The sequence below is a fragment of the Rhamphochromis sp. 'chilingali' genome, assembly GCF_963969265.1.
Source record: "Rhamphochromis sp. 'chilingali' genome assembly, chromosome: 14".
Taxonomy (NCBI): Eukaryota; Metazoa; Chordata; class Actinopteri; order Cichliformes; family Cichlidae; genus Rhamphochromis; species Rhamphochromis sp. 'chilingali'.
The window spans coordinates 33,761,803-33,784,243 of NC_137941.1; the positions used below are offsets into that span (position 1 = coordinate 33,761,803).

The window sequence follows — 22,441 nt, forward strand, 5'->3', positions numbered from 1 at the left end:
CACAACCACCCATTTATACTGAATTTATCTTATAGGTCTATTAAAAATAAACAAAAAAAATGACATTGGCAAATATTCTATATTTTATTATTTGAAGGTACAAGAAAAAAATCATAATCATGTGAAAAAAAGTGAAATCATGTGAAAAAGGCTGTTGCTGATGATTTACATTTACTTACCAACTTAATTCCTATGGAAGTAGAAATTGTGCACACCTCTAATAAAAGCAGAGGTTTTATTAGTTTGCTGATTTGGCATTCAGGCATACAAGTGTGTGTTAACCCACAATTTTCCCAGGAGTAGAAGCAAATTCACCCCATGTTCAGACCGTGCAATGCTCAGAGAAACTGGAAAAAACCCCCAACAGATACTAACTGAGGCCTGTAGAGTCTAAGATGTATGTTAAAGTTCATGACAGCATAATAAGACCAAAAGACCAAACAAGTATGGCTTGTTTGGAAGAGTTGCCAGGAGGAAGCCTCTTCTCTCTAAAAAAAAAAAAAAAAAGAAAAAAAAAAAAGAAAGGAAGAGCATGGCAGCACCGCTTAGGCTTGCAAAGTTACATCTGAACAAACCACTTCTGGAACAATGCCCTTTGGAAAGATGAGACCAAAGTTTGACCATAATGCACAGCACAATATCTGGTAAAAACCAAACAAAGCATAGCATCACAAAAACCTCATTGGACAGATGTGAGGTAATCTGCCTGACAGCTACAGCCTGGCCCAAACTGGGTCATCAAAGAGGCCAATGATCCCATGCGCATTACCAAATCTAAAAGCAATTCAAAAGTCCCTCCACAATAATGTGAGAGACTGATAAGATCATACAAAAAACTATTAAGCATATTATGCTAGACGTTACATTTCTCAGCTGTTTAGCCTATTTCTTTTCCACAATAGCAGAAATACTGTAATCCTCTCAAAGGCTACTTTTAAAAAAATGTCCAGAGTAACTATTAATAGTTTCAGCTGCTAACTACTTCCTTCATTATCAGCAGAGCAACAACCTCGTTTTATTCGCGTCTCTGATCTTTTATGCGTCTTTTTGGGATGCAGAGAATGAGAGACAGAGGGAAAGATGAATGGGAATTCAAACATAGCTCAAAGGTCTACCGATTGTACTGCGGCTCTCTGTAGTGAGAGAGGGTCACTTTGACCTGCTAGCAGTGAGAGAGAGAGAGAGGAAGAGACACAGAGCTACAGAGAGAGCGAGCGAGAGAGAGAGCGATGACATCAGGGAAAAAAGGGGGCTCATGCTTTCATCTGCCCGCCAGTGGTTCAAACAACCACACCTCTGACAGGACACCCGTGTGTGTGTGTGTGTGTGTGTGTGTGTGTGTGTGTGTGTGTGTGTGTGTGTGTGTGTGTGTGTTATGTACATGTGTGAATTAAAACTCAAAAGACGAGAGAAGCCTGAGCTTTGATGTGTCCCATTCACACCAACCAAACACTCCAATGAAAATGTGGACAAATGGAGAGTACTATGAGTAAGATGGCGTGTGTGTGTGCGTGTATGAGAGAGAGAGAGAGCGCAAGAGAGAGAAACTGTTTGTCTTTTGATGTGAACCCACCTCCTACTTCCTCACTTCTCTCATATCTACTGATTCCCACTTCACCCAAAGCCCCCCTGTCCCACAGATTCACATGGTCTGTGGGGGCCTGAGAATGTGCTCCAGCGCAAAAACAGGGGTCATCTAACCTGAGAGCACACTCTGCACAATGTGTGTGTGCGTCTGCACACTCATGCGTGTGCGGCGAGGGGTTATGGGGTGATGGAGAGTCACAGCCTTCAAACGAACACTAACCATTTCCTTCAAAAGGAATCTAAAATGCAGCAGTTCCCATATGTAATTAGCTGAATATATTTTACATTTTAAACAACGATTCACTCGATATGTTTATAAGGAAGCAGCCTGCATATGCAAAGAGAAGACTTGAAACAAGTTCAAAGGGAAAACGGTGAAAGCTGAGGTAGCATACCGAACATGAGGTACTTATTACCGTCTTGTAGTCGCACGCTAAACGATTCTCCAAACCTACTTTCAGCTAAAAATGTAAAGGTCAATGTCTTTTGAAAAGATGGAGGTTTGATGCACATTTGCACAGCGGATGGCTGGATTCATTAATAAATAAATTTTCTATTTGCACCTAAAGTGCAAATGCATGCATCCAATTGTTGTCTGCTTTTGATCCATATATACAAGTATCATCTGAAGATACTATGAGCAAGTGCTTAGCCACAGTGAAAAGGAAGAACTTGCTAACAGGGTGTTTGACAGAAGATGGATGGACGAATGAATGGACAAATACTGTTTTGAGTGAAAGAGTGACGCTGCCAGGAAGAAGCTTGATAATGAGGACCCACACTTGAAACCACCAGCTGATGAACTGTGTTCCTTGTTATTGTCTTATCGCTTTCCTTGTTTTCCCTTGACAGCGTCATATCTAATAAAACAAGTCAAACTTAAAATGTAAACAAAAGAGGCCCAGAGTATAAGATCTTTGGTGACGTCTGATCATGTGCCAGGGGAACAACTTCGCTGGATGTCTGCTGGAGCAGTGAGCAGCTTTCTTCTCAAAGCTATACCACTATTTGGAGTTTGATGGTGATGGAGAGTGTTGGAAATCTATCCAGCTCACGCCAACGTTTGTTGATTTGTAACTTTCTATCCTCTGCTGCTTCTCTTCAATGTGGCGTCCACAGGGTTCAGTTTTACGCCCCCCTTGGATCTATCTTCAGGAAACATGGGATTTCTTTCCATTGTTATGCCAATGAGTCCCAGATTTATTTTCCTCTTAAAAAGATAAATGGTTTAACAGCAGACTCCCTGTTCAGATGTCTTGGTGAAATAAAGGTCTGGGTGGCTTTGATGAGCAAAAAATAGAAGTGAGGATTTTCGGTGACACTTCTGAGACACTACTATGGATCTTGGTTCTTTGGCGCAGTACGTTCAACTGAACATTACTAATCTGGGAGTTAAAATTGATGCAGATCTTAAACTTGAAAGCCAGGTCAGGGCTGTTGTAAGATGTAGCCTTTTTCATTTGAGGCAGTTAGCCAAAATAAAACCTATTTTATCAAGGCTGCTTTTTGACACGGTAATCCATGCCTTTGTTACATCTAGGCTGGATTACTGTAACGCACTTTATTGGGGTGTTAGTGATGTGTCCATTAGGCATCTGCAGGTTGTGCAAAATGCTGCAGAGCGTCTTTTAACTGGCACAAAAAAGTCTGAGCACATTATCCCCATTTTATTTCACTCCACCGGCTACCTGTACATTTTAGGATAATTTTGAAGTTATTTTATTTGTTTTTAAATCTCTTAATGACTCTACTTTTTCCTAATTCTCTATTTTTAACATGTTTGATTTTATTTTCTGTTTATGGTATTTGTATATGTACAGCACTGTGTGAACTAGGGCTGGGCCATATCACACCATTCACAGTAATACCGGTATAATGTTGGGCAACGATAAGAAAATGAAATATTGCGATAGAATATGGGTAAAACGCGCACGCGCAGTGCCTTTGTTTACATACGCACATGGCGGAAAAAGCATGGCGGCGACGGAGAATAAGAAGGGCGAAAGTGGATCGTTGAATGAAACGGATGAACCAGAACTGGTTTGCTGCAACTTCAGTGGTGTGGAACTGGTTTAGCTTTCGTCCCTCAGATACACAACAAAGCACATTTTTGGTAGAGCATGCTAGCGGGCCGTCGTTATTACCGTGTTGTTTGGAAAATACGGCACACTTAAAATCAATCCTTTGATTTTTCTGAAAATCAACAGTGCCCCTTATAATCCCGTGTGCCTTATGTATGAATTCTGGTTGTGTTTACTGACCTCGAAACGATTTTATGTACACGGCGCTCGAAAATCTGTCAAATGTTTCAGTATGACTTTGCTAAGCTACGAAGCCGCACCGCTTGATGGATTGTCGGAGCATTACAGCTATCGTAGGCGGAGCCTCGTGGAGTGATACGTACTGTGCTTCAACATAATATTACCGTATTGTGTGTGTAACCTCTTTTGAGTTTTGTGGATATTCTACATGGTCATGCTGAGAATATGTCGGGCAATTTCCACTGGAAATGCCTTTTGGTTAAACTGTCAGCAAGGAATTTGCATTTGCACTGTTAAATTTTTATATAACTTTAATGCAAAAAACAGCCGCTTGTTTAAGTAAAAATACATTGATTTTTTTTTTTTTTGCACTAATAAAGTTGTGGAGTTGTAAAGTATTTTGTCTCGTGTCAATTATATCGTTATCGCAAATTTTCAAATGTATATCGTGATAAATACTTTTGGTCATATTGCCCTGCTCTAGCGTGAACCCTGGTTTATTTTAAAGTGCCTTATAAATAAAGGTGGTATGGTATTAACAGAGAAAATGTCAAACTGAAACCTGTATAACATCCCAAAACCTACTTCGATAATTGACTGTATAGGGAAGAAGACGAAGAAGAAGTGAAGACTGAAAACATTTACATCCATAGAAATCAGGATTCCCACTTTAAGGGAAGGGAGGGAAATTTTAAGACCAATTTCCACAAAAGAAAATCTTGAAAATGAAAGCTAAAAACCTGTGAGAAGACATAAGACCTCTATAACAAGGCCTTGAATTCAATGGTTGTAAAAGACTTCAGGGCTTCTAACACTGTAGGAGACCAAGAAGGGATACAGTCAAATAAATGAGGCGGTGACAGCAGGAGAAAAGGGAGACAAAAAGAGGGAAAGGCTACGAGTGTGAAAGAACTGGTGAGCGGAAAAGTAAAGAAAGGGAGGACAGGAGGGAAGTGAATGGATCGAGAGAGCAGAGGTGTGCTCTGTATAGAAAAATGGACGTATCCAGCTGTCCCGTCCTACCCAAAAACCCTTCAAACAAACAACTACAATCAGGGCTGACCACTGTAGCATCCCCAGGCTGCTTTTATTCCCTCTCATTCATTCATTCATTCATCCATTTTTCCTCTCCTCCGGTGCTTTAAGCCTACCAATTATCATCAGTTGCCCCCAGACGGCCTCTGTCCTTGTTCCTGTTTCAGCTGGCTTTTCAAACAGCTCTGCATTAATAAGCCAGTTGTTACAAATAAAAAGGGAGGTGAGCGGTGATTATTCAAAGCCCTGCTAAGAGACAGAAAGAAAGAGAGAGAGCGAAAGCCCATGTTTTACACCTAGGGTGAGTAAATGCAATTTATATGAATTGGTATGAAGAGTGATAAAAAAAATAACAATAAAGGAGAAGAAGGCTGCGATAGACCTGGAAAATCATTCCTGCTAAATACTGAAAAACATCCGGTGATCCTGACAGAAGAGTTAGAATCATCACAGAAGACATCATCTACAGTGCAGCTAAAGAAAATAAACTACTATGAACACCAGCTTGGGAAAAAATAAGAATGAATGATGAACATGTAGCTATATGAAGGTCACAGCAGATAGCTACAAGCAAACAGTTAATCCGAGCCGGACATCTGCAGCTCACAGCCTACATGATGAACATGGAGTTTTAAGCCACTTAAAAAAAAATAATAATAAAAATAAAATAAAAAATCGCATTTTGTAGTTTTGAAACCATCAGCTAATACCAGCTGGCATAATAAGGTGCATTTATAGGCATCCATACAGATACCTAGAAGATAGTGCTAACATACATCTGCAACAGTGTTAAACTATTTATACAAAACAATCAAAAACAAGACCAAAAAGTTTTTCGAGCCATCCTAATGGATCTTTTTTATATGACTGTCCTGCAAATAACGTAACAACAAGCCCTTTTCTACCTGACCCACTGTTCATATTTTATTCAGTAATAAGTGCGCCATTTAAAATTATTTACGTCCCTGTATTATATCATTTTATTCTCTAATGAGCATATATTGGGTCAGTGGGCATCATATGCATTTTCAACTTCAAGAGCCCCAGCTGACCGTGTACCTTTCTTGCCTCTTCTGTTTACATTAAAGCCGGGTCCAGTCGAGTTTCCTGAGAACTGCAATAATCAGTCACACTTTGTTGATGAGAAGACTAAACAAGCAGGCCGTGAATAAGAACAAGGCTGAAAGCAGGCCAATGGGGGTGAAAGGGTGAAGGGAAGATATTTCTGTATACCTACAATAATGTCTTGGGAGCCAATTAGGCAAAGTTACTTGTAATTGTAGAGATTGTTGTTGGGACTGAAGAGGAAAATGTGCAAAAAGCCTAATGAAACAAGAAATGAAAAATAAAGAAAATCACAAAATCCCAACTAACAGTTGTGATTAACTAACAGTGTATATTAATCACCAAATTAATATACACTTTCCTGTGCTTTGCATCATCACAGGAAAGTGTATATTAATTTGGTGATTTCACCTCTAATTACGATACAGGAAATAAAAATTTAATGATCCAGCTTAAGAGCTAGCTCATATGTTCCCCAGAAAATAATTTATACTTAAAACACATGCCGTAAATACAAAAATGGTCAAAATGTGGCACTTGCAGATGACTTAACACTATAACTCTGCACATAACCTGCTCCAGACCAGGTTATGTGTTTAGCCTAAGATGCCACAGTGATTTAACCAGGTAAAATAAAGAGCCACTTTTAAGACACAGAAAACTCAGCCTTCAGGATGGTAATTTTCTTCAACTTGTCTGTGTTTGTAAAAACCACTCACCTGCACACCTGAAGCTCTGAGCAGTGAGCCCCTTCTCCACAGCCAGACAGGTGAGAATACTGAGGAAACTGGTGGTGACCGACTGTCGCTTTGCTCTCTGTGCGTCCCTTTGCCTCCTGTCCCTGGATGGATTTGATCTCAATAGCACCCCTTGGAGACCAGGAGGTCCTACTCCTGGTTCTGTCCCTTCTTGTGCAGGCCTCTGTGTTCTAACTGCCTCCCGCAAGGTCTCCACCCACTCCTGGGCCTTGAGGTGACCATCAGCACGAAGTTTGAGTACCTCTGTTGGGAAAACAGCCTGAAAAAATTCCCCTTTCCCCGTCCATGGCTCTCCTTTCTCTAACTCATGATCATGATGAACAGCAATGCAGGACGCCAGCGAGTACTGGAGAACAGGTTGGGACACAGACCCACGGCCTTCTGTAGGGAAGGCCTGGAGAACAGATCTGGTGAGGACAAAAGTGAAAGCCCGCCAGTTGTTCTGATCCGTCAGCTGGTACAGTAGACCGACTCTGAGAACGTCCTGGCACGACTGCGTGAACAAAGGCAGGGTGGTGGGTCTGCTCAGGACAACAGAATTAGGTGGAAGACAGAGCGATGCCTCTGCTGAAGTCGGGGTGTCGCTTTCGCCATCAGGCCTGGTGTCGAGCCCAGAAGGAGAAGGCGAAGACGAAGGTGACATGGGTGCAGGAAACTTCACGACATGATGATTTTCTACTCCACTTTTATGCTGACGATTCTCCTGCCTCATGGGTCTGGCTGCCTGCACCTTCTCCCAAATCAGCCGTCTCCACTCCATGGCTTCCCATTGGCTGGCCGTCCTCAGCTGAAGACGTGTGCTGTTGAAGAAGACAGCCTGGATCGTGCGTTGGTCTGCGGGCTGGGTGATCTGGCCGGGCTGGCTGCAGGGTGCTGGAGAGATGACGCTCTGGCAGTGTGACAGTGAGTAGGCAGTGCCCAGCTGGCGGTTGGCACTGCTGTCCAGAGCATACAGGCGGAGCTCGCAAGGCGTCAGCTCAACATGGCAGGGTGTCCAGCGGCCTCGCGGCCCCTCACGCTGCTCCATCTCACACTGCTTCACCACACTGCTACTGCTGCTTTTATCAGCTGGACAGGCACAGAAGAAGAGCAGGGGAAAAAGGTAGAAATGAAACAAATGAATAATATATATGTTCAGAACAAGCAGTTGTTTTAACAAGGGCCTTTCCGTTGGCAATTTACAACCATAACCATCCAAGTTTTAAATGGGGATCAAAAATGTATGTTTTTAACAATCCCCTCACCATCTGAGGCATGTGACTTTAAGAAGTAAACATCAACCTAGAGGTTCCTGGCTGTCAAGGAACTCTTGACAGCCAGATGTTAAGTATCTATACTTAACATCTGGCTGTCAAGGAACTCTTGACAGCCAGATGTTAAGTATAGATACTTAACATCTGGCTGTCAAGAGTTCCTTTTGTGGGTGTTGGCAGCAGTATTGTTTGCATGGTTCAAGTTTAGCTTTTCATGCACATAAAAACTTAACATTTTTCATGCCCTACTTCAAGATTAGTAATTTAGTTTCTAATATTTTCTTTTATGTTCACGTTATGTTCCTTAGTTACTTTTTAACTACCCAATTCGACACTGGTTAAAACCAGTCAAGTGAAAATTATTTACATGGGAAACATCTCATGCAATAAGCTACTTAAACTACAATAAAGTTTTGCAAAAAAAATTCTGTAATGTGTGTTTCAATACCATTTGATAATCTTTTGATAATCCACTGACATTTGATCATGTTTAGGACTAATTAATAAAACAGAGCTCAACAATGCTATCTCTAACACAGCATGACAAGGTGATCACAGAAATAGTGTGTTGAGGCGTGCTGTTGAGAAAGTGAGTGGCGGGAACATATGGATCGACGCCAGAGGAGGCAATTGAGTCCACTGTAACTGCTATGAAGTCAGCTACATGCACACTTTAAAGACTAAAGGTTGGGAGAGATACTGAAAGTGGATTCTTTGTGGTTCTCCAAAAAGTTGATTCTGTTCATCTGGACGTAGCGTTTTGTGGGAGAAACATTTCATCACTCATCCAAGTGACTTCTTCAGTCTCAGCTGACTGCAGGTTTCAATCTTATAAACAGTACATTTGCAATGACTGAAACCAGCCCACTAAAGGAACAATGGACTGGGAGGTCAGTTCCTTAATCTTAATTATGCAAATTCTCATGACCATTGATCAACAACCACTGATCAAAACCCACTGATCAAAGACCACTGATCAATGGTCATGAGTACCATTCACAGAGAGTTGGGGAATGGCTGCAATCACAGCATTGTAAGATGGTGACAGATGTACCCCCTTAGGCCCCCTCCTCGATTCAGAGATGGTCTTTCCCTTTTTACGTAAATGGCCTCCTTGACTTCGCGCTCAAACCAGCGTTCCTCCCTGTCCAGGATGTTACATCCTCCACATTGAAAGAGTGTCCACTGGCCTGTAGGTGTAAATAGACTGCAGAGTCCTGGCCTGACGAGGTAGCTCTTCTGTGTTGTGCCATCCGCTTTGCCAGAGGTTGTTTGGTTTCCCCGATGTATAAATCCTGGCAATCCTCCTGCCACTTAACAGCGCACACAACATTACTCTGTTTGTGTCGGGGGACCCGATCCTTGGGGTGGACCAGTTTTTGGCGCAGCGTGTTTTGGGGTTTAAAAGCCACAGAGACCCGGTGTTTAGAAAAAATGTGTCTCAGCTGCTCCGATACTCCTGACACATATGGGATCACTACAGGTTTTCGCTTGGGCAGTGGTTGTCCTTCTCTCCTGGATCGGCTGGAGCTTTCTTTAGGTGCCTTTCCAACTTTGTCAAAAGTCCAGCTGGGATAACCACATTTACTCAGGGCCTTCTTGATGTGCCGTTCTTCTGCCTCCCTTGCCGCTGTGTCAGTGGGGATGGTGAAACGCTACGTCCAGATGAACAGAATCAACTTTTTGGAGATTTACTTTCCTGGATGATTGAGAATGCATCAAGACAATTCTTTGTGGTGTTTTCCTTTTATGGACAGCATCTATAGTGTGAACTCATACTGATAAAAGACCCGGGAGTCTTCAAAGCACTTAAAGAGACGTGAAAACTCCAAGCCTAATTCCAAGCCAATGACCTACCTCCTACCTTGACTTGCTTATGCAGCTTTTTCCTGCCACATTTGTTACAAGTCTAATTGACCACTGGACATATAATCAGGGCCGGTCAGTTTCCTGAAGGAGGTCGCTTATCATAGCCTGACTGCTCAGACCTGAGCTTTTGTATTTTGGTCAGAGATAGCTATCCACGGGTGCTCCTCTGGAAACGTTTCTTGTAACGAAGGCAGGAAGAAACAGTATTGTTAAAGAGGCCAGTGGGCAGTCTGCCCCACTTTCCTAATCTGAAGGCTGGAGCCCACATTTTCTCTCAGATAATCCACTGTCTGTTCCTCAGAAAGTTGGTTTCACACTCGTTTTCCTTTTCTCTTTTTTCTCTTTCAGTCTTGCCCTGTGACTATCGTTAACTTTCTCATTGATTAAGGAGGGTTCAGATTAAGGCAGATTTCAGGGACCACAACATCTGCTTGGAAAATGCACTTGACCACAATTGTAGGGACTTACAGCAGATATATGGAGCGCTGTAGTGACAATAATGTTCTTGTCCAGACTTTGCCCTTATATCCAATTTCATTTCTCTAACTGTTTATAACCCAGTGTTAAAACTAAACTAGACTTTAAGCAAAGTGCTGCAAACTGGCATCTACACTATAAAAACAAACTCCAATCCTTTCACATCATTAAAAGAAGCCAACATCAAGGTGAAAAAAAAAGCATATATATTTAGTTTTTTTAAACCTACACCCACTTGTCCTCCACTAAAAGAGGAACAGAAAGAACCACTTGCTATACCGAAACTGGTGACAAAGAGGTGAACTTTCAATGAGGCAGAAAAGATTGAGGACTGAAAAAACAATGATTTTATACTGCACCTGTGATTATTTGATATATTATTACAAAATCCATACTGGCTGTGCCTCAGGAACTGAAGCAGGTTATCCACTAATTAGAAGGTTCGTGGTTTAATCCCTGGGTGCTCCAGTCTGCGTGTCAAAGTGTGATTGGGCAAGATACTGAACTCCAAGTTGCTCCCAATGCGTTCATTGCAGTATAAATGTAGAAAAAGTGCTTGTGTGAATAAGTCATGTTGTATAAAGTATTTTGAGTGCTCAAGTGGAATACAAAAGTACTATATGAAAACCAGTCCATTTACCTTGGTTACATTTGCATAGAAAGTACTTCTTGTCCTTAGCCATTAAGATGTGGTCGGGACCTGCTTCACATCAAAATTAATTACACTCCTGCAACAATGGTTACTTACACACGTTAAAACTGACTATTTTCCAAGTGGAACATGCTGAAAACTCAATTTAAACATTGATGTACTCATGCTTTTTGACCTGACACACTTTAACTCGGTAAAGTGTGAAAGACAAGTTTTCTAAATAAATCTGACAAATTGATTTAATTGCTAACCCCCGCCACAAGCAGTCTAATTGGTGCATACTGCATTTTGGTTGAAAAAAAAGCTAATTCTCTTAGAGCCCCTGTTAACTTAAGGGTGGCAAGTCCAGTGCCTCATCAATCTTATCAAAACAGCAGCTGACAGTGTCACTCTAGGTCTCTGACTTTGCATGTTAACAAACCTGTTTTGCTAAGGGAACAAATGAATATGCAAATGAAATCAGGTCTGGCTGATTGGCAGTCTTCACGCTTGGGAGGCTCGAGATGAGAATTAGGCATTGTGGTGAGGAAAGCTGCTCTGTTCAATTAGCCTTCATCTCTACCTGGTGGGTTTTGACATCACACACAATAATAGTCTAGCGTACACATTCAAGCCTTCAACCATAATTAACATTTCACTCTGTTGTTAAGTAACACTACTGCCTTTATGTTCATCGAGGTACAAACTCCTGCTTAAAACTACGTGCTGTTTCCAAGTTTCCGGCTATAAGTGAAGACCTATCCTACAAATGTACAAAGGTATACCCTTGACCTATTTTCTAGATCATAGAGCTTATCCTCATTGAGCCAGTACTAGCCTGGAGAGCACTTCAGCTATCGTTAGCCTCTTCCTTTAACCTGGATTTAACGCTTTTCTTGGACGTTCAAGTTCAAACTCCCTAGATTGAGAAAGGGCAGAATTTCACTCGTGTGTCAAAACTAATTGACATTTATAACAGGAACTGAAACACAGAAAGCATGAATGTACACAGTCAGCAGAAGGCCCAACTAAAAGTAAACACAAGTAGGAATCCAAAGGCTGTGGCTCAAATGGCCAATCTTGTAATCTGTAGGGATTGTCATAATTTCTCAGTACTCTAATAGTCCTTAAAGTAGAAAGGATTAAAAAAACAAAAACAAAAATGAGGTCTGCTGCAAACTCTGCAGGGTAAACCTAGCATGTCACAAGTCTGCCATGACTTTGTGCAGACATTTGAGTGTGAATCATTTGTTTGTGCCAATGAGTTACCACTAGAGATGCACCAATCCATAATAATAGATAACGGACAACAGTCCAGGGTTGACTCTAAAAGCTGGATCAGGTATCAGCAACAATCAGCCAGTCTATTTAACTCAGTTCTATGTTGATCTGTTTTTACAATGCCACACGTCAGAAGCACTGCACAGGCTGCTAGGGGGGGGAGAGTCAACATAGCATGGAGGAATCCGTTTCCAAAGAAACTAACACAACCAAAAGGGGCTCCTAAGACAATACAGTCTCTGTTGTTTCAGTGCTTGAGTCCTGTCAGCTCCACTGTTTGTGTGTGTATATAGAAGTGCACTCATAGTAAGCTGCCATAAACAGGGAAAGTTCAGTTTTATTTATTTAGCACCAAATCACAACAACAGTCACCTCACATATGTATCTTATATTCTAAGTTTAAGACCCTGTTAGAGAGAAAACCCCAACAATTAGAAGACCCCATATGAGCAAGCAATTGGCAACAGTGGGAAAGAAAAACTCCCTTTTAATAGGAAGAGGGGAGAAAGTCAGGACAAAGACATGCTGTGCAAGAGAGCCAGGGATGAATAATAACTAATGATTAAATGCAGAGCAACGTATTAACACAGAGTTAGTGAAAAGAGGTGAGTGAAGAAGAAACACTCCCAGCGGCCTAGGCGTGCTGCACCGTAAGCAACCTTAAGTACCCCTGACATGTTAGGTGTACAGGCCGGGGTAACTCAAGGTCTTACCCATTTCTAAAGCTCTTTTGCGTGGTTGTTTTTTTACTATTACTGCTGCATTTCCTGTTAAATATTGGTGACTTAGTATGAATGTGTTTATTATTTTAAAAAGCATACAGCATAAAAAATACACCTGTTGCCAATGTTTGTTTGTTTTTGTTTTTTTTAATCAATGCAGCTTTTCTAGTTAAACACAATATAACTTAAATAGAAGCAAAGCCTATGTGGTTACATATGCATGTATATTGTGTACATAAAAAGGCGATAATCATATCCATTTAGCACCTAAACATCCCCAGCTGTCACTAATGGAAAAGCCAACAGGCTACTTTTCTTTTTTAATGTGAATGAAGACACATAGCAAGGCGAGCTAAATCACTGTGCCTTGTGCTTATTACCGTCCTTTTCCTCCTCCTCTCTTTTCAATACACATCGAGCCAAACTAAATAGCCTGATGTCTTTTCACACATATGCTAATACTAAATAATCCTGCCAGTATCAGGGCCTGGGTAATTGGGTTGCCTCTTCTCTTGCCTCATTTGAGTCCATTTGCTGACAGGATTACAGGCTATTATCCCTCAGGATCCCTTAGGATCTCCTTAGTCCTTTAGATAGCCAAAACACACAAACAAATGCTGTGTGTGTGTGTGTGTGTGTGTGTGTGTGTGTGTGTGTGTGTGTGTGTGTGTGTGTGTGTGTGTGTGTGTGTGTGTGTGTGTGTGTTGGGCTCTCTGCCTGAGTAAGGACTGTCATAGCACAGCTGTGTCATTTCAAGTTATCATCATCTTCTGTCATTATTGCTTTCTCTGAGGATGCTTCAGCCTAAGTACAGCACACGCCCCGATCCGCAGCACAAATAGTGCAGGACTTCTGTCCTCCCAAAGCCTCTCAAAGGCTGAGAAAGCTTTTCAGTGAATGGACGGTCGATAGGAGCAGAGGAGGAGGAGGTGTGCATATTTCTGGCAGGTTCAATGAGTTTGTCACCAGAGGCCATGACATCATCTTCAATGAGTCAAAGCAACTCTCCATGCCACAAACGCCCAATTAGGCAAATTCAATCTGATTAAAGGGTCAGTTAACTCAAATTAGAAAACACACACAGATGAGAAAAACGGTGTAACCACTGACTGAAGTGAATAATATTGATTACCTCGTAACAATTATGGGCAGACGTCTGGGTCAGAGAATCTGACAGCTCGAGTTTCATGGCGAGTGGCACGAGCACAGATAAATAACGAAAGCTGGGTTTTCAGGTACCTGCGACAGTTTCAACTCACAACTTTATCATTTCTGCTAACCTCTCTGACACGAGGTGGTTTAGAAGCTACTCCTCAGCAGGGCGAGGCATGCAAAGGGTCAACACTGTATTAGGCAAGAGTGTTTGTAACGTTTTCACTTGCAGCTACACATCTCCTCACTTACGTCAGCTTGACTCAATAGCATGAAGTTAATTTCTGGATGTAAGTGATGGTATGACTTTTCAGATGATCTCCTCAACACAGTAAAGGCGGATCTATTTATTTATGCTGCTGAAAATCAGTAAAATGTACATTTAGAAATCTGAACTATAGTCTTTCCAGAAAGAATGTCCTTGTTATTCTGCACAACTCGTAATGCTCTTCCAACCTGTGTCCATGTTTACTCTTGATGAATACAGTCTCAAGTCTCAAGTCTGTGTCAAAACGTATTCTTGATTCTAAAGACATGGTTAAGTTATATCCACCATAGGAAAAATGCTTTTGAAAATCTGTGACCTTGGTAACACATGAAGCGAAATAAATAACTTTGCGTATCAAATTTATTAGGTTTCATAAAAACAAGAAAACATGTATTTAGAAATCTGTCAAAAAAGTTGTTTAAAACTAAAAATTATTGAACCATCACAGTGGAATTTCTGTTTAGGAATGCTAGTAAATAACTGTAATTTGGCATCTTAATCCAAAAATAAAAATGTATTTTACTACTTTTTTCTAATTTTTTTTTTAAACAGTACGTTTAAAAATTCATGGATGGATAACACTAATTATATTTTATATTATATTTTAGTTATTTTAGGTCAGCTGTGGCATAAATCTTACATTGGTTGGTGATGTAAAAACTACTGGTGATTTAATAGGAAAGCATATACCTGTTGGCTCCAACACTTCATGTACAAGTACGTCACACTGAACTGTAGAACTACAGTTTAAAGTTTGGGTTCACCTGGAACTTTTCCACTAATCCACCACATAGTTAAAGAAAGCACCAACCCCTGAACAATCATGATATCAGATCATGCATATCAACATGTACCAGATTATGAATAAACTTCATTTGCACGTGAAAGACACATTTAAAAAGTTTACTTGTTATAATATTAACAAGTAAACTTTGCAAATATTTTTGCAAATATTAACAAAAATATTTGCTACATATTTTTACATAAGGCAAAGGTTAAAATATCAATACTACAATCTAAATATCAGGAGAGCAAATCAATATGCTTTCAGATGTGTGGCTACATGTTGGTGACCTTTTCCTGGATTCTTTCCCCGGGCTCTCTGTCCTGGTCGTTGTGTTCTTGGGCAACACACTTTACCCTACTGGTGATGGCCAGAGAGGTCGATGGCGCGTTATGGCAGCCTCGCTTCTGTCAGTCTGCCCCAGGGCAGCTGTGGCTACAACTGTAGCTGCCTCCACCAGTGTGTGAATGTGAGAGTGAATGAATAGTGGCATTGTAAAGCGCTATATAAAATCCAATCCATTATTATTATTTTATGTAATATGTAGCAAATATTTTTTTAAATTGCTGTTCAAAATCCATTCTGTCAATTAACTTATGAGCAGTGACTCACCTTTTCAGCTCTGCCATGGAGCTGGACTAAGCTGTTCACATTAGCATATATATTATATTATCCACAGTGTGAACATGAACTCACCCTCCTGCTGGTGGTTGAGGATCATGTTCTTCAGGGTGTTGCAGTCCACTGTGGGCAGACCATTGTCGGTGCAGGCAGACGGACGGTAGTGGACATCTGACCTGGACCGGCTGTGTCCCTTCTTAAACGCAGAGTTAGATGAGGAGTTGGTGGTGTTGTTGGTACACTCGTTGGTATGGGCAGCCAAGTCATTGGTGGAACGCGCTCGGCTTCTCTTGCCGTGCCTCAAACCCACTCCTAGCCCCAAAACACTGACGTTATCGGCCCAAGCTAGGCCTAGAGGCCCCACCTCCGGCTGCTCTCCAGCTAGCAGGTTCCACACGCCACTGGAGCTCAGCTTGCCCAGCGCTGCATTAGATACCTCCTGCAGCTGCTTCGACTGTCTGGCAGGCTGAAGGTTCCCTGTTTGAGCCTGGCTTGTACCTTGGCCTTGTATCCTATCCATGCAGTGGATGAAATCCTCTGTGGCCTCCAAAGCTGGGCTGATATCACCCACCATGTCCAGCTGCTCAAGACCCTCCATGTCTGTACCAGGACAGGCTTTCCCTGAGCTGGAAATCTTACAACTAGACAGCTATCCAAAAAGGGTTTAAAATCCCTGTTAGCAGAATCTGCATGGCCAATAAACAAAAATCAGCTGTCAGTTGGACAAACGCAGGTGTTTTAGGTATGCTGACAAGCTAGTAACAAAACAAATCCCACGCAGTTCACAAACTTCAAAAACTGCTGCCTTAAGCTGCGATCTGCCCTCTGCATGAAGACAGTACCCTCATCCAGGCTACAGTCTTCTATTTTTTAATGATGCTCCACTAGCTCTGCTAGGTGAGTCAGTATATTCTCCGGGGAGCTACTGCGGTTTCATGCCAGGACTGGCAGGAGCTGGGACTTTCCAATCCAATCTGGGTGGCAAACTACCTTACGCAGCCAGATACACTCACATTTGGGCGCAAAAAGCAGCAAAGTCCTTCTCCTTTGTCTCAATTGCTGAGGGACTAGAGTCAAAATCATACATCAGCTGATTTACACTCTTCCGGCCAATCGGGTGACGGCTGGGGCATCAGCTGGATGGTGTTTGTGGCTTGACTGTAACAGAAGGGAAGAAAGAAAGAGGAACTTGTAAAAGAGGAAGTATGCAAAATAAGCACGAAGACTGGAAAGACAGCTGACAGTAAGAAAACTTGCTGCTCATTCCAGGTGCTTTTGTGAAATTTAAATAGAGTCTCTGTCAAGACTAAAATTATGAAAGAGGGTAATAAAGCATCTAGTTACAGTTTAAACATCAAACCACCTACCCACCTACAGGATCTTCATCACACTTAGGCCAAAAAAAAAAACCCAACTTCAGATTCCGTCTCGGCAAACAGAAACAATCATCATTCCTCGTACTGGAATAATACTTGACTTCCTCCTCAGCAGATTATCTCTGGACAGAGAGGAAACAGACCTGGGTGGGGTTCCCATCCATCTGCTTGACTGCTTGTCTCTTCTGATTGTCTCCACTCCTCTGTCTCTCGCTCCCTCTCTCTCCATATATACACACTTCTTTCTTTCTCGTTTGTGCTCTCTCACTCTCATTGATTTTCCCCTCCTCCACAGCTCAGCCTCTTTTACTTTTGTCCACTTATGAATTATTTAATGGCCATTGCATCATTGAAACTCATTTTCATGGAGCAATTTGCCGGTGATAATTTGTTGAAAATAAAAAAAAACCAGAACATTATCATGGGAGGGAAAATGTCAGGGATTTTCTTAGCTTTGCATTTTTACGTAAGATTTATTATATGTAGCACATGTAAGCGAGACTATACAGTCGACTATCACAAAGTCCTAGAACATTTGCTGCTGGTAAACACTACATTGCACAGAAATGGCTGAGCCCTGGATTTTCTTGATTACTTTTAAAAATTATTATTAACTATCTAATCTGACTTAAAAGTTTTCTCACAAGAAAGAGAAAATGCTTTAAAAAACTACATTAATAAGTTGATGACATTTTGCCTTTAGGTGAGGTAATGTCAAAATCACCATTAATATTCCTTGCGATGCAGTGATAAACACACTGGGATCAAACATTCATATTTGTAATAAAACATGTAGTCGCTCTAAACCAATTCTCCAACACATTTGAAATCATCATAATTTTAAGACTATGGGTGGCAAAGTGAACACAGTTAACCAACTTTCAGTGAACAATTTCACTGGAAGAAAAAGGTGGTCAAAAATCTAATCAGAGAAGCTCGAAATATGAGTCTCACTGATTTATTGGTGGGGCAATATTAGCTATTTGCTGATTTATCAGTGTTGGCATTTATAACTGCAAATAAGTAACAATTTAAAAAGAAATGGGAGAAACATCCTTCCTCCATCCTACAAGTGTTGGCTTTGCCTATTTTGTCCATCAGAGGGCTCTCTGCAACGTTTGAAACGCCACAAACACAACACCCAGTTGATTCAAGCAAACCCAAGCACAGTAAATAAAGAACTACCCATAGCAAATGCTATGACAATCTGTTTAGGTTGTGTTTTTGAAAGAAAAAAAGCTATAAAAAAAAAACAACAACAACAAAAAATGGATAGATAGAATTTAATGATCGAAGTTGGATTGCACCAAGAATTCACTGCTGTGTACATCTAGCGAGCACTGACCACCTTGTAATCCATTTAATTGGCAACACTATGTATCATCTCTTATGAACATATTTACCATGACATCATCTGCTTGCAGATATAGCTGTGAGCTAATACTGCATCGTCATCAAGGTTGATTACTCATCGAGCTTCCCACTGAACTCCTGTTGACTCACACATGCTGACATAGCCCTACAATCAGCTTAGTACAATGCCAAGAAAGCAAAAAGTAAAAACCAACCTTTCTTTAATGGTGGACGGACTTTGGTAGTGACACTGTTGGAGATGTATGATGAATTCTAATCAGCAGAGTAACATAATTCTTCAGTGACCCAACATCCCTTCAGGTTCGAGTTCAGTTGGGGGAACACCATCTGCTTTACGGGAGGATAAAAATCTAAAAAACACACCTCCAGGCTCTGTAAGAGTTGTCTCACCGAGATACAAACTGATGGAGTGCTGCAGGCCTCACATCAACAATCACCTGACCTCAACCCAGCTGAGGCGGTTTGGGATATGTTACACTGCAGAGTGTGGAAAAAGCACTCTCTGTGGCACCTCCTTTAAGACAGCTGGATCGTTTCCAGATGAAAACATCATGAACCTGACGGAGAAACAGCCATGAGTGTGCAAAGCCATTTGCACAGAAACAAAAATGAAAATCGTACTTTTTTAAACTGGCAAGCGGTTACATTTTCATATCTGCCAGAGATGAGGTGCACATCAGGTTCCCCTGGGCTCACTTTTGTCACATCTTTAATGTTATACTGAGCTTTTATTTCGATTGAGGCTGCAGATTTAAACATTCACAACTGTAGAACCAACCTAGGGATCCAATTACACAAAAACATGAGTACTGTGTGAATGACTGCTTTATTGCTGAGTGTCAATCCTTCCTCTCAAGATTTCATATACGAGTTCTAAATTATTTTATATAGAACTCCCATATCCATATTTTAGACCAACGGACTTGAACACACCAGCATATTTAACTTTTTAATTTAAAAAAAAACGCAAAGCATTTCATAGATGCTTGAATGCATCACATCTATAAGGATATTAGCTCCTCGTTTTAAGCAGCTTTCGACAATAATTATGCTGACATTTAACTGGGATAGCAGGTACAGATGAAAAACTATCAGCCTCAGCCCTGTGCACTTCAGTTCACAAACACACAGTCAGCATCACTCAGCTGGAAACACTGACAAAGGTGAAGCCACAGTTAGACATTCCGACACTTACATGAATTTGCTGCCCATGTCAGCTCCCCTAACGCGTCTAGTTCATCGTCTAAATTCTTTCGAAATAAATGTATGCAGAAAGTCGATGGAACACTCCTAAAGCTGACTGAAAAAGGCCCGTGCTCATCCCCAGCTAAAGTGATGTGAGCCGGGGCTAGTTAGCTCCCAGCTAACGCTAGCCTCTCTCCATCCTTGATCAATGTCATTTAAAAACGAGATAAAACGGCTCACTTTTTCAAATGTGCACCATCGCATGGCGCTAGTGCTTTACTGGTGTTTTCAGATGGAGGAACTGGTGCCCTGCACAAGCTATATCACATAATTCTTGACTCACCTTACTGTGTTTACCATTATGTCATCTGACAGTCCGTCAACGAAACACTCCTCTGGGTGCAACTCGGGTTAGCGGGATAAAGGTTCCGTGTAATATTTGACTATTGTACGCAGCATGCGCCACAAATACACACATACAGATACACAATGTAAACATTAGTGAAAATATAATATGAAAAAAAAATTATTGAAAGAATTTGAAGAATTTATTACATAGTGAAATCAGCAACAAATTTAAATCCATCCTCTTACTATTAAGTTATAAGTTATATGCAAAACCAGGTAAGTGTCTCTTTTGATCAACATTTATTTAACCCCTGAAAAACAAGCAAACCAATAAACAGAAACTTCTTCATAGTAAGTAGAATAAAAAAGCAAATACATATTTTAAAAACATTTCCCTGAAAAAATATACACATACACCAAAAACAACTTCAGCAACAACAACAATGATAAGTGCTATGAATTGCAAAAGGCTCTGAGCAGCAATTTCAAACCGAACAATATGAACAATATTTCCAAATGCTTTCCTTTTTACTTTTTCACACCTTGGCTTGCGTGATTGGGTAGAGGATCAATAGGGGGTCCATGTCCCTCTTGGGGGGACACTCCACCTTAGAGTGGAGCTTAGAACTGAAGAAACTTCTCGGACGAGAGGTGAAAAGTCTTCAAGCACCTTAAAGAAGTCCAGACACTTTTCTTTCCAAGCTCCTTAGACTATGACCTGGATGAATGAGAACCTTCACAGACATATTTTTCCTTTTTCCCATTATTTTGACATTTATTTAACCAGATAACACCATCGACAGAACAAAGAAAGAAGAAAAAGCACAGAAATATATTACAAAGATGTGCTAAAAAAAAAGAAAGAAGAAGAAGCCACAAGGCAGTGTACTCCTGTTCGTCCCAAGCCCGGATAAATGAGTAGGGTTGTGTCAGGAAAAGCAAAAGGTATACAATCTTTGCTAAACAGAACATGCAGATAATAAACAGGGGGAAAAAAAATGTGGGCCTACGTTAGTGCCATTGGCTAACGGGTTGCAAGTGGAATCTACGCTACTGTTGGCTGAGGGCAAAGGAAGAGGAAAGGAGAAGAAGAGCGCCCAGAGAGGTGGAGGTATGCTCTGGAGAGAAGAGGAATGAAAGTCAGTAGAAGCAAAACAAAACGTGTTTGAATGAGAGGGACACAGGTGTAACACTGCAAGGAGCAGTGACAGTGAACACAGATGAGTTTAAGTATCTGAGGTCAACCTTCCAAAATTTGGACAGTGCACAAGAGAGGTAAAAAAGAGAACGGAGGCAGGATGGAGTGGGTGGAGATGAGTGGCAGGGGTGAAAGATAGCATATGAAAGATAACATCAAATTGAAGGTTTACAAGATGGTAGTGAGACCTGCTGTGATGTATGATGATGGTGACAAGAAGACAGGAAGTGGAGCTGGAGGTAACAGAGCTGAAGATGTTAAGCTTTTCATTGGGAGTGACCAAGATGCACAAGATCAGAAAGGAGTTCATCAGAGGGACAGCTCTGATTAAGCAGTTTGGAGACAAAGTTTGAGAGGAAAGGCTGAGATGGTTTGGCCATGTGTAGAGGAGGGATGGTGGAAAAGAGGAAGACCTCAGAGAAGATGTAGCGAAGAAGGACATGCAAAGTGCTGGTGTGACAGAGGAGGATGATTGGAAGAAGGTCAGACGGAGGCAGATGATCCTGTATGGTGACCCCTAAAAGGAGCGTCCAGAAGAAGAAGACAATGCTGAAGATTAAAACCATAATAATCACGATCATCGTCATCATCCGGTCGTTAAGTCTGACGTCACTAGCCGTGCCTGGGCCTAAACTCCGCTGCAGGTCCATATATCAAACGATCACTATGGCATTACTGAGAGTTGAAAAACTGTCTAAACTCTTTGATCTTTAATAAAATGATCAGCGTTCTGCTCTACCAGGTGTAACAGTTGAGTTTAACATCCAGGCATCCATGAAAATGGAATTTATGACATTTAACGGCGTTAGAAGTTAGCAGGAAGTTAGCTTGCTAGCTTCTATCTAAATACAATATAGCATGTCCTGACTGCGGGGTTTTGGAAACAAATTAAAACATACAGCTCTGTTATCACTTCCAACATAAATGAAGACAGAAAACTAAACAGCAGTGACGTTTGTAGGGTTACTGAAGTTTGGCTAGCTGGTATATAATGATGTGCTACGTGACCGCTAGTGACACAGCTATGTTAGCATAATATAAACAAGCTAACTTTTTTTCCACTCGATAAAAGTTAACATGAGTGTTGTCGGTGGTCAGGAACAAATGTAATCGCATGGCAGGATGCTGTAAAAGGACCAAACTTCAGCCAGGAGAACTGAGATAATCCATCCACAATATGAGGTTAGTCATTCATA

The 22,441-nt window shown here is 41.2% G+C and overlaps 1 protein-coding gene across 4 annotated transcripts in view; it reads right to left on the bottom strand.

The window, feature by feature from the left end:
• plekhm3 (pleckstrin homology domain containing, family M, member 3) overlaps window positions 1-20,091 on the bottom strand; it is a 46,860-nt gene extending 26,769 nt beyond the window's left edge. The window contains exons 1-5 of one of the 4 annotated variants that reach the window (XM_080902048.1): window positions 20,043-20,088; window positions 18,709-19,071; window positions 17,136-17,262; window positions 15,840-16,922; window positions 6,668-7,774 (exon numbers count right to left, since the gene is read on the bottom strand). In XM_080902048.1, the coding sequence (XP_080758174.1) occupies window positions 6,668-7,774; window positions 15,840-16,362 (1,630 nt within the window). In that variant the 5' untranslated portion in view covers window positions 16,363-16,922; window positions 17,136-17,262; window positions 18,709-19,071; window positions 20,043-20,088. Of the gene's footprint in view, window positions 1-6,667; window positions 7,775-15,839; window positions 16,923-17,131; window positions 17,263-18,708; window positions 19,072-20,042 lie in introns of all 4 variants that reach the window. The other 3 variants (XM_080902047.1, XM_080902045.1, XM_080902046.1) reach the window with 3 other exon arrangements.
• Between the last annotated feature and the right edge of the window lie 2,350 nt (window positions 20,092-22,441).